General features: G+C 39.7%; 2 protein-coding genes and 1 long non-coding RNA gene across 3 annotated transcripts; 2 read left to right on the top strand and 1 right to left on the bottom strand.

Annotated features, from left to right (window-relative positions):
• The first annotated feature begins 2529 nt into the window (after positions 1-2529).
• On the top strand, positions 2530-3549 carry LOC147492890 (uncharacterized). Its single transcript, XM_086567683.1, has one exon. The coding sequence runs from the start codon at positions 2530-2532 to the stop codon at positions 3547-3549; it is 1020 nt and encodes a 339-aa protein (XP_086423809.1).
• A 45-nt stretch (positions 3550-3594) lies between these two features.
• Positions 3595-7918, top strand: LOC147492889 (uncharacterized). Its single transcript, XM_086567682.1, has 6 exons — positions 3595-3722; positions 3911-4595; positions 6293-6345; positions 6536-6680; positions 6792-6900; positions 7041-7918. The coding sequence occupies exons 1-6, from the start codon at positions 3595-3597 to the stop codon at positions 7916-7918; spliced, it is 1998 nt and encodes a 665-aa protein (XP_086423808.1).
• Positions 7919-9425: 1507 nt separating this feature from the next.
• Positions 9426-10414, bottom strand: LOC147492888 (uncharacterized). Its single transcript, XR_015198687.1, has 3 exons — positions 10300-10414; positions 9565-9794; positions 9426-9478 (listed from the first exon to the last, which is right to left on the bottom strand). It is a non-coding gene; the product is annotated as an uncharacterized LOC147492888 (long non-coding RNA).
• Between the last annotated feature and the right edge of the window lie 2228 nt (positions 10415-12642).

The raw sequence follows: 12642 nt of genomic DNA, 5'->3' as shown, positions 1-12642 counted from the left end.
CATAAATTTACGAGCAGGTTCCATTTACAATACTTTTTATACCATAGTTTATACCACACCCCTTTAAAAGATGAATTAAGTGTTAATAATTTGTGGATATGATCTACTAACTATAGATAACATCTCCACAAAAAATTATCTCATTTGGAAATCTCTAACCTAGTTAAAAGTTGTTGTAAACTTTGAATTTTGTTTAACGGTTCAGATTTTTGATTTTGCAATCATCTTTTGACATAGTTAAACGTTATCAAATGAGGTGAAATTTTATAAAGGTGATCTTCATAGTTAGTTGAACACATCCACAAAAAGCTAGGTTATAATTCATATTATAGGTAAAGTTGTGGGGCATGGTATAAACTATGGTATAAAAAGTATATTAATTCAATGGGGACCCTCATAGAACCTAAAAAATATATTAATTCAATGGGGACAGCTTTAGGAGAGACAGGTAGTGAGATAACATAAGTGGCTCTCTGATCCTATACCCTCTTTTCTTACCGAAAATAGGAAATAAAACCTTTCTTCAAAAGTTTCTTATCTAGTTTAGCGCCTTTTGTTTCCACTTTTGGTAAAATCCGTCACTGCCAACAGTGAGCGTTCAATAGTGGAAGCACATCTCTTTTGTTACCATCCTCTCTTCCTTCTGTTGGTAAAACCCTCCACTGGATACAGTGTGAGTTCACAGGAGGAAAAAACAAGCTCTTGTTTGTTGTCAGGATTCTCTGAGCTCTATGGCTTCGGTTCCATTTGGTCTTGGTAGTGATAGACATCAAGTGAGGTTTACTAGACCGTCTGAGGCTGTCGGAGTGGAAACATCTAGACAAGGCGCACTTAGAAATAGTTCTGTGTCTAACAAGGAATCGTATGCTGATATAGCTCGAGGTAGGATGAAACAAACAATAGACATCACAGCTCTTCCCTCTCCCAAGCATAGGTGATAAACCGGCTATTAAACTTTCTCGAGATGCAGTGGAAAAAGGCATTGAAGCCTACAAGTTTACTTTAATTGCTAGGCTGGAAGCTAAAACTCTGAACTTAGAAACCATTAGAGTGGTAGTCAGCTCTGAATGGGGACTGTCTACAACATTCAAGCTCTCACCTTTGGGGAAAGGATATGTTTTGTTCAGATTCTCTAATGAGGAGGACTATAATAGGGTTTTTAGTTGTGGTCCTTGGTATGTGCAGAGCCAATTGGTTAGATTCACTAAGTGGACACCGAATTTTAATATAGAAACTCATCGACAAACTTCTGCGTTTGTTTGGGTTAAATTCCCAGGGTTGCCTTTTGAGTATTGGGAAGTGGAAATACTCATGAGTATGGGAAGAGGACTTGGTAGTCCAATCCCTGTTGATCTGAACTCTCTGGAAAGGAATAAGGGATATTATCCTAGTGTGCTGGTTGATATCAACCTAGCCAATCCAATTCCGGACCAAATATTTGTGGAAGTGCCTGAACTAGGGATTGAATTCTGGCAGAACATTTAGTTCGGATCAATTCCTAAGTTCTGCAACCACTGCAAGTTGGTAGGACACTTAGTTGCTGAGTGTAGGAATGCCGCAAAAGGGAACGACTCAGTGGCACAAGATTCTACAGAGAACGGAAACTCAACAAATGATAGAGGGAAAGGTCTAGTAGAGTAGGAACCTCAGGAGGACAGGGGAAGAATGTCGAAGAACCAAAAAAGGAGACTGAAGAGAAATAAGAGAGCACAGGAATGGAGACCTAGACCACTACCAATCTCTAATAGCACAGCTCCTGAAAGGCAGCAACAAGTAGAGGAGAATCAGTATGGGCAAGCGGACGATACTCAGACCGCAACTGAAGTGAATGGAGAAACATTAGGAACCGACACAAAAGGAGTCCCTAGATCGAAAGTAATGGCCCAACAGGGATGCAGAAGGGATGGGATGAATCTAGACATTATCAATTATGAATTAACTCTCTCTGAACCACTCGATTCATGCATGGACACTGAGGATAGAGCCCTATACAATCTGGAATCAGGCAGATTCCATCTGTTGATTGATGTGATATATAAACTCAGCGAAGTCGGAAGCTTCTGAAGTCGAGACGAAGCATTTCCATGATCGTATTCAGCTTGAGGAGGTGGCAGTGGCTGACCCTGTTACTCCGAATGTGGAAATATTGTACGGAGTTACAACAAGATTGGGGAAACAATGTGGTAGAAGAGGGCCTGATGTCAGTAAACAGAAGGACTTGAACCCAAGGAGTTGCAACAGTGGCAAGAAGAACAGGGGCAGACCTCGAGGCTCCAAAAATAGGAATCATCAATGAGGACTCCTATGTGTTTCTGGAATGTGCGAGGTGCAAACGAGGTTGCAAAAGCGAGAGAAATAAATAAGGTTAGAATAGAGAAGAAGCTTAGTGTTTTTTGCTTGCTTGAAACCAAAGTCAGGCAAGATAAATATGATCTCATTAGGACCACTTGTTGTCCGCTATGGGAGCATATGAATAATTACAATAAGGATCCTTCGGGGCATATTTGGATATGCTGGGACCCTATATTGATGGAATTGAATAAGATATCGGAATCGGACCAGTACATTCACTGCAAGGGGAGATTCAAACCTACCAATGAAGAGTTCCTTTTAACTGCAGTGTATGCCAGAAATACCAAAAACCTCAGGATGCAGCTATGGAGAGACTTAATTATCATCAAAAGCTCAGTGAATTTGCCTTGGTGTACAGCAGGAGACTTTAACAACATCACCAAAGTGGAAGAAAGAATGGGTGGGAGTCCAATGCATCCTAGAGAAGCAGAGGAATTTGTAGACTGTTTGCACAAAACAGAATTATCCGATTTGAGATTCAATGGGTTTTTTTACACATGGAACAATAAAGTGGAGGGAAAAGGCAGAATAATGACCAAAATTGACCGATGTATGGTTAATAGTCTATGGGAAGATGAATTTGCAAATTCCATGGAAAAATTTCTGCCCCACGGAGTCTCTGACCACTCGCCGATTCTTCTCTTTTGGAATGATTTCGAGAGGAGGGCGACACCTTTCAGGTTCAAGAACTTTTGGCTTGAACAGCCGCAGTTCCACACTATCCTCCAAGAAGTGTGGACGAGTAGTATTGTCTCCAATCCTATGTATGTGCTGATGCAAAAATTAAAGCTCCTAAAGGAAAGATTGAAGCCGTGGGCAAGGAATAACTTTTCAAACATCCGTGGAAGAGTTCAGCAGGCCAGAGAGAACCTATATGATATTCAAAGGCAGCTCCAATCTAAGCCTTTGGACCCTTGGTTGGGACAGAAGGAACATGAAGCTCTACAGAGATACAGTGAATTAGCAGGTATTGAAATCTCGGAGATTAAATGTAAGCAAGACAGTGAATGGATGCTAGAAGGAGACAAATGTACATCATTTTTTTTTAAATCCATTGAAGAAAGGAAGGCTAGAATAGGGATTTGGGCTATCCAGAATCCTCAAGGGAATGCTATCACAGGACAGGCAGAGGTGATCAAGACTATTATTGAGTATTACACTGGCCTATACGGGAACTGGGCGAGAGGAGATAAGTGATCACGAACTTCTTCGGTACCAAGTCGAAATACAATCTCTAACCACATGAAGGCCATCATGGAAGCGGAAGTTACTGTAGCAGAAGTAAAAACTGCTCTATTTGAGATGAAAGAGAACACAGCCCTAGGGCCAGACGGGTTCACTCCTATCTTCTTTAAGAAGTGCTTTGGGAAGTAGTCGGTCATGATTTCTCACTTGCTATTCTTAATGCTTTCAAATTCTACAAGTTTCCTAGAGGAGTTAACGCCACTTTTTTATGTCTTATCCCTAAAGTCAACAATCTCACAAAAGTTGAAGACTTTAGACCGATAGCCTTGTGTAACACTATATACAAATGTATTTCTAAGGTTATTGCAAATAGGATTAAGATAGTTATTGACGTGTTAGTGCAGTCTAACCAATCAGCTTTCATTCCTGGCAGATCCATACAGGATAATATTCTTCTGTCGCATAAGCTTCTCCGAGGATATGACAGGAAGCACGACACTCCTCAATGTACCATTAAGGTGGACATAAGGAAGGCATATGATATGGTCAGTTGGGAGTCTATAAAGGCAATGATCAGGACCTTCGATTTCACGGACAACATGTATCAGTGGATAGACATGTGCATATCCTCTCCTTCTTATTCTGTCATGATAAATGGTGCACCGGAAGGATATTTTAATGGAGGCAGAGGAGTCAGACAAGGAGACCCCTTATCTCCGTATCTTTTTGTGCTAGTTATGGAGATTCTCAGTTGTGTGATCAAGGAAAAGCTCAACAGTAGAGATATCCAGTACCATTCCAAATGTAAGAAAGTGAAAATCTCCCACCTAGCTTTTGATGATGACGTTCTTATGTTCTGCAAGGGAGAGACTGCCTCCATACAAGCCATGAAGGAATGTCTGGACATCTTCGGAAGTGCAACTGGGTTACAGATCAATAAGCACAAGACATCACTTCTTGTGGGAGGACTTAATGATCAAGAAGCTATTGCTCTGGCCACCATTTTAGAGGTTGAGTTGGTGAAATATCTTGGTCTTCCACTTATCTCTGCTCACCTGGTGATAAGAGCCCAAAACTGTAGTTTTAACCCCTTAACCATCATACTTTTAGACCAATTATGTGAGTAATAATTAAGAGTTAGTACTGATTACGTGTTTTTATGCATTTCAAGCTTCAAAGTCCATTATGTGCAGAAATGTGCCACTTTAGCGAGATAAAGGAGCAAAGGTCGGTTGCTAAGGAGTTCGGTGATTAAAGGCTAAGATTCAAGAAGACAAAGCCTTTCTAAAGCCTGGTCAAAAGCTGAAAAGTCGACGCGGGCAGAAATAGCACACAAAGTCAGTAGAATTTCTAAAGGCCGTATCTTTGGACTCAGACCTCAGAATTGGGCCTACCTTATGTCAAAACGACCGGCTCGGAAGGAGCTTTCCAATGGTCTAAGCCTTGACCCAATCAGAGGAGCAGAAGTGGACGAAAAGTCTGTTGAAGTTAACTGTAGCTGAAGAGGCCTTGTTGGACTGAAAGAATTAGGTTTTGGGCCTGATTCTCTGGCCCAAAACATGGCTCCAAGCCCATGCACGATTTTTGGATCTGAAAGTATAAAAACAAGAGCTTGACTCTTTGTTAATGGTAGCTAGTTAGACCTAAAACTATATAGAATTCTAGATCTAGTTTTCAGTAGAGTAATTAAGTTTAAGTTCCATTTTCAATTCTTGTTTTAGATTAAGTCTTTGAATCATTGTTCTTAATTGATTAGATAAATAAAATAGTTATTTTGTCAATTTTGATTTTTGTCATTTCAATTTATAGATCTAGTTCTAATTCTTGTTGATTATCATTTCGTAGTTTAAGTAGATTGAAACATTATTAGTTAAATTAGTTAAGTTAGAATTTTAATATGATGAGTAGTTATAATTCAATGGGAAATGATGGGTTGATGACTAAAGGCTAAAACCTCCATTAGAGGGGTTGATGAAGCTTTGATAAAAACTTAGTGGTATAGTGTAGTAGCGTTGTAGAATCTATTCCACTCTAGAAGGTTGTGATTCGCCATGAGAATGGGTGGACGACCTCACATGCTAGTTAGTATTTGGTAGAAATGCCATGAACACTAGGGATTAGAACTCGAAATTCTTGCCATAAGAACGTAAGAATTGAGATACAAGAATCTATGCTAGGTTATTAAGTTGGATTCGAGGTGGATTCAATTCCCCTCTAATCTTTTATCTAGATTCAAAAACAACCATATTTCCATAGCATTCGTAGTTTAAATTCAACATAATCAATTTCATATTGTATCGTAGTATAACACCCTTCGTAAAGCTCTCATTAGACTTAAGACTGATTAATTAGATTAGAAAACACTCCATGCTAGAGAACTAAGAGTGGAACGAATTTGTTACTCCACTCTATTTTGATAGAATTGAGAGTAGAGACTTTGATAAGCAATCTAGCATCATAAATAGTTTTAGTTTACTTACGTTTTGAGTTCATCGTTCATTTCGTAGGTAAACTATCAATTTTAAGTTTATCACCTGGGCATCAAGGAATGTCAACCCTTGATAGAGAAGATTACTCAGAAGATTTCTAATTGGAAAGCATGGGTCTTATCGTATGCGGGTAGATTACAGTTAATAAAGTCCATCCTGCTGTCCTTCCACACATATTGGGCACGAACCTTCATTCTTCCCAAGACAGTACTCGAGCAAGTGGAAAGTATCTGTGCTAAATTCTTATGGACTGGTACGAATAATAGGAGAGGACTGCACCAGGCAAGCTGGAGTATAGTTTGTCAATCACAGGAGGAAGGTGGATTGGGAGTGATGAATACCCATAGATGGAATGTGGGAGCACATTGTGGGCTGATTTTCAAACTAGTCACGAAAGCAGAATCCATCTGGGTAGATTGGATATGGAAGCAACACATCAAATCCAACTACTTTTGGACTATGCAAGTCCCCAGAGACTGTTCTTGGACATGGTGAAGTATCTTGAACAGTAGAACCACAGCCAAGAAATTTGTCAAATATTCAATTGCAAAAGGGGAAGAAACACTGTTTTGGCATGACATATGGTGTGAAAGATCACCTCTGATCGAAGACGCTGAAGCAAAGGCAGAATGGGACTTTCCTCTGAATGCAAAGGTGAGTATCATCATTTCCAATGGAGAGTGGAATGACGCGGTCAACCTGATGCAGTCTCACACCTTACGGGAGGTTATTAGAGTAGTGGACATCAATACCCATCTTGCACAGGATCAGGTAGTGTGGACGCCTCACCCAAGGGGGTTGTTTACATCACACAGTGTTTATCAGGCCCTCTCACCAGTCAAGGACAAGAAAAGATGGCACAAGTTGGCATGGGGTAAGTGGGTGTTATCGAGACACTCATTCACTATATGGCAGCTATTTTCGCAAAGTTTCCGACTCAAGACAGATTGGTGCAAAGAAAAATCCTACTTTCTTCATCTTGTTGCTTATGTAATAACAGCCGGGAATTTTCAGGACATCTGTTCTTTGAGTGTCCGTATTCCAAGGAGATCATCTCTAGAGTCAAACGACTTCTTGGTATTGTCACTGATAGCAGAATAGCTAACAGGGAGTGGTCGTCGATTCTGCGGCTATGCAAACAGGCAGATGTGGGAGAGGTATACAAGGTTTTTTTCTGCGCTGCTGCAGCCTATATTTGGCGGGAAAGGAATGAACGCAGATTTCAGCACTCTACCAAACCAGCGAAGAGGATATACGAGAAATTGGTCAGAGATACAAGGAATTATTTGCAAGTCCTAAGACCAGAAATGGATGATACGGTCAGAGCAAGGAACCTATTTCAGCGACTCAACCTTGAAACCAAATACAAGAAGCAAAGGCAAACTGAATGTGTTTGGAGACCTCCAAGTGGCAACCGAGTGAAACCAAACATAGACGGAGCCTTGAGCAGTAACGGTGCGGGCCAAGGAGGGATTATAAGAGACAAAGAGGGACAAGTGGTAGCTGGGTTCAGTGGCAGTGGAGGCTTGCTGTCGGTGATGTTCCAGGAAATCAAAGCTATCGACATATGCCTACAAAGATGTCTCGATGAAGGTTACAAGGAAGTGGAGGTCGAGTCTGACTCATTGAGAGCTGTGAATGCAATCAACAAGCTAGAGAAACCTCCTTGGTTCTGTCTTGACATGCTTAAAGCTATAGAGATGAAAAGAGACAGATTCACTTATATATCCTTCTCTCATGCTTATAGAGAAGTGAACCGAGCTGCGGACTATCTAGCTTCTCTTCATGACACATCTAGTTCTGTTGTACATTTTGTTCCCCCTTTAGATCATAGATTACAATGTATTGTAAATGACGACGCAAGTGGGCAAATCTATGTACGAAATAGTTAAATCAATACAAGTGAGGGTCTGCCTAACCCTAGCTTAATTTGGGGAAAAAAAAAGAAAAAAAATGGTATAAAAAGTATGGTAAACGGAACCTGCTCGATATATATATATGTGGGGAGGGATCCGTTTACCATGGTTTATACCACACCCCTTTACAAGATGAGTTAAAAACTAATATTTTGTGGATATGATCTCCTAACTATGGATAAATTTTCCACAAAAATTCGGCTCATTTGGAAATCTCTAACCTAATTAAAAATTGTTGACAACTTTAAATTTTTTTTAACGACCCCAATTTTTCGATTTTGCAATCATCTTTTGACATTGTTAATCATCATCAAATGAGCTGAAATTTTGTAGAGGTGATCTTCAAGGTTTGTTGGACATATCCACAAAAAATTAGGTTCTAGTTCATCTTGTGGGTGAAGTTGTGGGCCATGGTATAAACCATGGTATGAAAACCATGGTATATTGATCCCTCCCCTATATATACTAGCAAGATGCACGTGTTATGCACGCAATGTTAAACAAAACTTGCCAAAAAGTGTAAACATATTTGGGTGAGCACACTTACAATTGACATTATGTATGAGCAGACACACTGGCATCCGTTTAAATTTTGAATTGAATGGAACTCCATTCCTATTTGATTTCCGGACATACCTAAGCAATAAACTTTTAAGTATAGCTCCAAATAACATGTACTTTGAGCCTCTCATCCTAGCAAGTGCACGTTGCCAACGACAAAGATAAAAGGTTAGTGCATCAAAAGAATCTATGTAATGTTATTCACTGAAATCAGTATCCTTAGGTAAATTGGGCACGCTCGATGAGCCTGAACTGGAGAGGTAGTCTTGAGTAATTGCTTCTATTTAACCGAGGACAGTGGCTCTGGTATTTCGCAATGTTGGTTTGCATGATGCCATGTGCTGTAGAACGTAGACAACAAAAATTTTGAATATTTAAACAAAAAAATTTATGTGTGTATCTCAAATACATGGCAGCAAATTAAAGAAAATGGTGATATACATGGTAAGAGAAAAAAGGGCTGACCGTATTAGTTTATGGGTACTGCTGCATCTTAGTTGTCATGCTACTTGAAGGGACGGTAGAAGCATTGGATTGAGTATTAGAGGCGAGACTGGCTGTTGGTTTTGGTCGGACTTGATCATCGGTATGTTGATATCCTTCACGTATCATCTACAAAAACAAAGTAGTCATAGAAAATAAAATGCAAATAGAACACATGATTGAAGGAAAAGAATGGAAATGTTTGCATCCTTAATAAAATATACACTTACCAGTGAAATGAATTGCGCCCCGAGCAAATTTGCATAGTACTGATGTGACAGGGAGAATAAAATAGTGAGTCTATGTCGTGAGGGACGTCAGGAAACACTATATTTAATTTGTAAAGGAAACTCACTATATTTGGTAATGTAGGCATATGATCCTTTAGAAATTGAAAATCATTATCATCTATAACTCCATACTGTATTGCTACTGTGCCATCATTCTGCTTTTCGGACATCATGAGTCTGTTCCTTGCCTTGGGAACATTTCCTGTAGTGTTCGAAGTTGGAGTCAAAAGGAAAATGGTCTTAATGGGAATAAAATTGAAGCATTAGCTAGCCAAAAGCACAACAAACCTTGTACTCTCCTTTATGTCTGCAAGAATGTTAATGCTCGTGTCTTACAAACATTCATGCTGCTCCCACCTATAAGTGACTTAGACATTGGATTTGGGTTGTCTAGGTCTTTAAGTTCCTCATTAATTAGTGCATTGGAAAGATGAGATGAGAGCAATTGGGTTGAATATGACATTGGTTTCCTTACAGGGTAGTCATCAACCTTATTCTTTTTGTGGTTAAGTTTGTACCTGCAAAAGTAACCCCATTGATATCAGAATCAGGAGATGATTATAATCATGTTGTTAACTCGGTATAGTTTTAAGATTTTAACTTATCAGCAAAGTACAGACACGAGTCAGAAAGAATTAATATGGACATCTTGCCAATGCTAAAATACATATACAGTGACAAGTGCTTAGCCACACTAGCACAAAAAAATGTGACACCACATTTGATAGACATCCCTGAGAACCTTTCACTAACCTAGAAGTAAATATGATCAAGTGATCCTAAACATTCAGTCTATACCGCTCTATTGCATGCTGGGAAAGAAGGTCAATTGTATGAAAAATCTAATAACTAGCAAAACTCTGACCGAGAAGATCATACAGGTTGGATCTATCTAGTAGTGGATGCCAGCCATGTTAAATACATATGACATTATTCACTTAAATAAAATAGGAGGCTAGTAAAAACTTTAACATTTCCAATAGGTAATATTGATAGCTATGATGTGGTAGTATTTTGTCATACCTCTGGGTAACCATTTCAATCTTTGAGAACCTCTCAAGAATAATTTGATCAGCCAAAGGCTGGGCACTTATTGAAGGGTTACTTGCATTCATTCGAACGATCATGTTACCAACACTGCAGGGAGAACCAACTCCACTCATGGCGGGGGTTCTAGGAAAGGAATTTGATCTCCACTTCATGGCCATTGTCTCCTGATGCTGTCGTTGCATGGAATCACTTGGGCTTGAAGTCACAAATGGTGGCCCACCAACTGTAGTTCCTGAAATGCCACCTACTTTTTCCTTTTGTGAGGACCCAAAGGTGGTGGTTGATGCAACAACATTAAATTGCTATCCAAATGAGCCACTTGAAAATTCTCCTGACTTTGATGATATAGAGATGAACCACGCGGGTATAGCGTAAAACCCGGGGACTCGCGACTAGCTTTCTCTTGGAAAGCTAGTCTTCTTTTCTTGGATCATTGTCAACCAGTTAACCAAGATTATGCCACTGCATCTGCGAAATATGTGATCTCATCAGTGGATGTTGTGGTAGCCGTTGCTGCAGTCGTGACTGCTAAGTATCCAAATGGCTGTTTTTGCCTCCAAAATGTTTGAATCGTTTCTAATCCTCTCAATCTCTGTCCTATCCAAATTTTTTGCTTTAATCAGTTCATCCTTGACACCATATATATCTACTTCCGTAGCAATCCAAACTAAACAAAGACACACTGGCATCCTGATTTGGTACCATTTCCAAAACTTTTTTAGGATACTTTTGAACCCCAGTGCTCCCGTGCTATACTCCTCTTGGGTTGACATGTAGGTGTAGCCCTGGACTATTCCAACTTATATCAGAAAGACTATCCAGTTGTGACCCAAGATGCTGCCACGGTACTCCATCAAGACCCACAGGTGTTTGTCTTGCTCTTTTTGAGGAGGGTGTAAGTGGAGCATCTTGATTTTCTCTTTTTCCATGAAGCAAAGACATACTACCACTAATTGGGTCAGTGTATGAGACCATAAGCTCCCTCCCAGAAGGGGGAACTCCCGATGCATTCATAGCAGACCCAAAATAATGATCCTGCATAACTCCTGGGTCAACCCTCTGTTGATGCTTGGATAACAAAGAAAGGGGTGGGGTAGAAGCGTCTGGGCCAAGACTTTTAGATTTTAAGGGAAGAGTGATGTTTGAGACATGTTGTGCATTGATACTCTCATGGACTTGCATGGTGGTGGTATCACCAAATAAGGTTCCCGAATCTCCAGACCTGCAGTTTGAACCTTCTTGTACCTTCTCAATGCAAACTTTCTTGCCATAGGCCTAGTTATTAGACATAATGCTCACTTCAGGCATCTTCCAAAATCTCATCTTCCGCACATCACACAACCCCAAATTAAGCTACAAATAAAGTCACAAGTTCAACGATTATCAAATAGATAGAACCATTCCACAAGCCAAAGTTCATTAAGAAAGGAACTTGATTGAATACCTATGATACTCCCATAAGTTAGGAAACTCTAATATATATGTGAGATTATGAGGTGAAATTTGGACAATGTTCTGTTACATCAGTTGCTTTCATTGTTTCTTTCTCCAGGTTGGTGAGCTCCCCTTCTAATGGGTGTCATCTGTTGTAGGCCTGGAACAAAAATACTTAGGCATTGCCAACAGATCAGATCCTTGATTAATTCGTGTTATTCAAAGTGAGGTTTAGGGTTTAGGGCCTTCAGTTCGAGAATTTAAGCAGTAAAAGAAGATATCTTAGAGACAATGGATCTCAGAATATATTGAAATAGTAGAAAAAGAAGTTTGTGTGATCACCCCAAATATGCTTTTACACAAAAGCGAAAAACACATCCAGCAGATGACAGGCCAAGTGAAAGAATAGAAAGTAGTAAAAATATACATGCATTTGATACCAAGCCAAGAAAGGACCTTCCTTGCTTTCTCACCCCTTCTGACTCACATAGATATAGTCAACTCAGATGTATTTGGTTTCCTAGTTTAATGTCTGATTCTTGAAGTACAACCATCCTGAAGGGAATGCCACTTGAGGCAACAAATACAGATCGACCAGCACCAGAAAATTAAACATAAAAAATCACACACTATTCAAGGAGAAAGAGATGAGGCAAAGCCATAATGGTGACAGTTTCAGAAGTTGTTTGCTAATTATGTGATCCAGATCATCCCAATTTGACCGTCTTTGTGACGATCATCAGCAAAATGATGAACCTAAGTATCTCACTTTCACCTCATGAGTTAGGGAGATTTTTTGCTTCTCTATTTATTCAATCTAATGAATAGTAGCGCCATAAGGACCGAATTTGCTCTCTAGTTATTTAGCTCCCTTTTCCTTCT

This window comes from Coptis chinensis, chromosome 6, assembly GCF_015680905.1.
Source record: "Coptis chinensis isolate HL-2020 chromosome 6, ASM1568090v1, whole genome shotgun sequence".
Classification (NCBI taxonomy): Eukaryota; Viridiplantae; Streptophyta; class Magnoliopsida; order Ranunculales; family Ranunculaceae; genus Coptis; species Coptis chinensis.
This window is presented reverse-complemented; position numbering and strand designations above follow the sequence as displayed.

Excerpts from the sequence above, each read along its gene's own strand:
- LOC147492889 (XM_086567682.1), top strand. The coding sequence starts at position 3,595 with ATGAAGGCCATCATGGAAGCGGAAGTTACTGTAGCAGAAGTAAAAACT. Across the intron at positions 3,723-3,910 it reads TTTAAGAAGTGCTTTGGGAA|GATTAAGATAGTTATTGACG; the intron begins GTAGTCGGTCAT and ends TATTGCAAATAG. Across the intron at positions 4,596-6,292 it reads CACTTATCTCTGCTCACCTG|GAGAGGACTGCACCAGGCAA; the intron begins GTGATAAGAGCC and ends TACGAATAATAG.
- LOC147492890 (XM_086567683.1), top strand. The coding sequence starts at position 2,530 with ATGGAATTGAATAAGATATCGGAATCGGACCAGTACATTCACTGCAAG.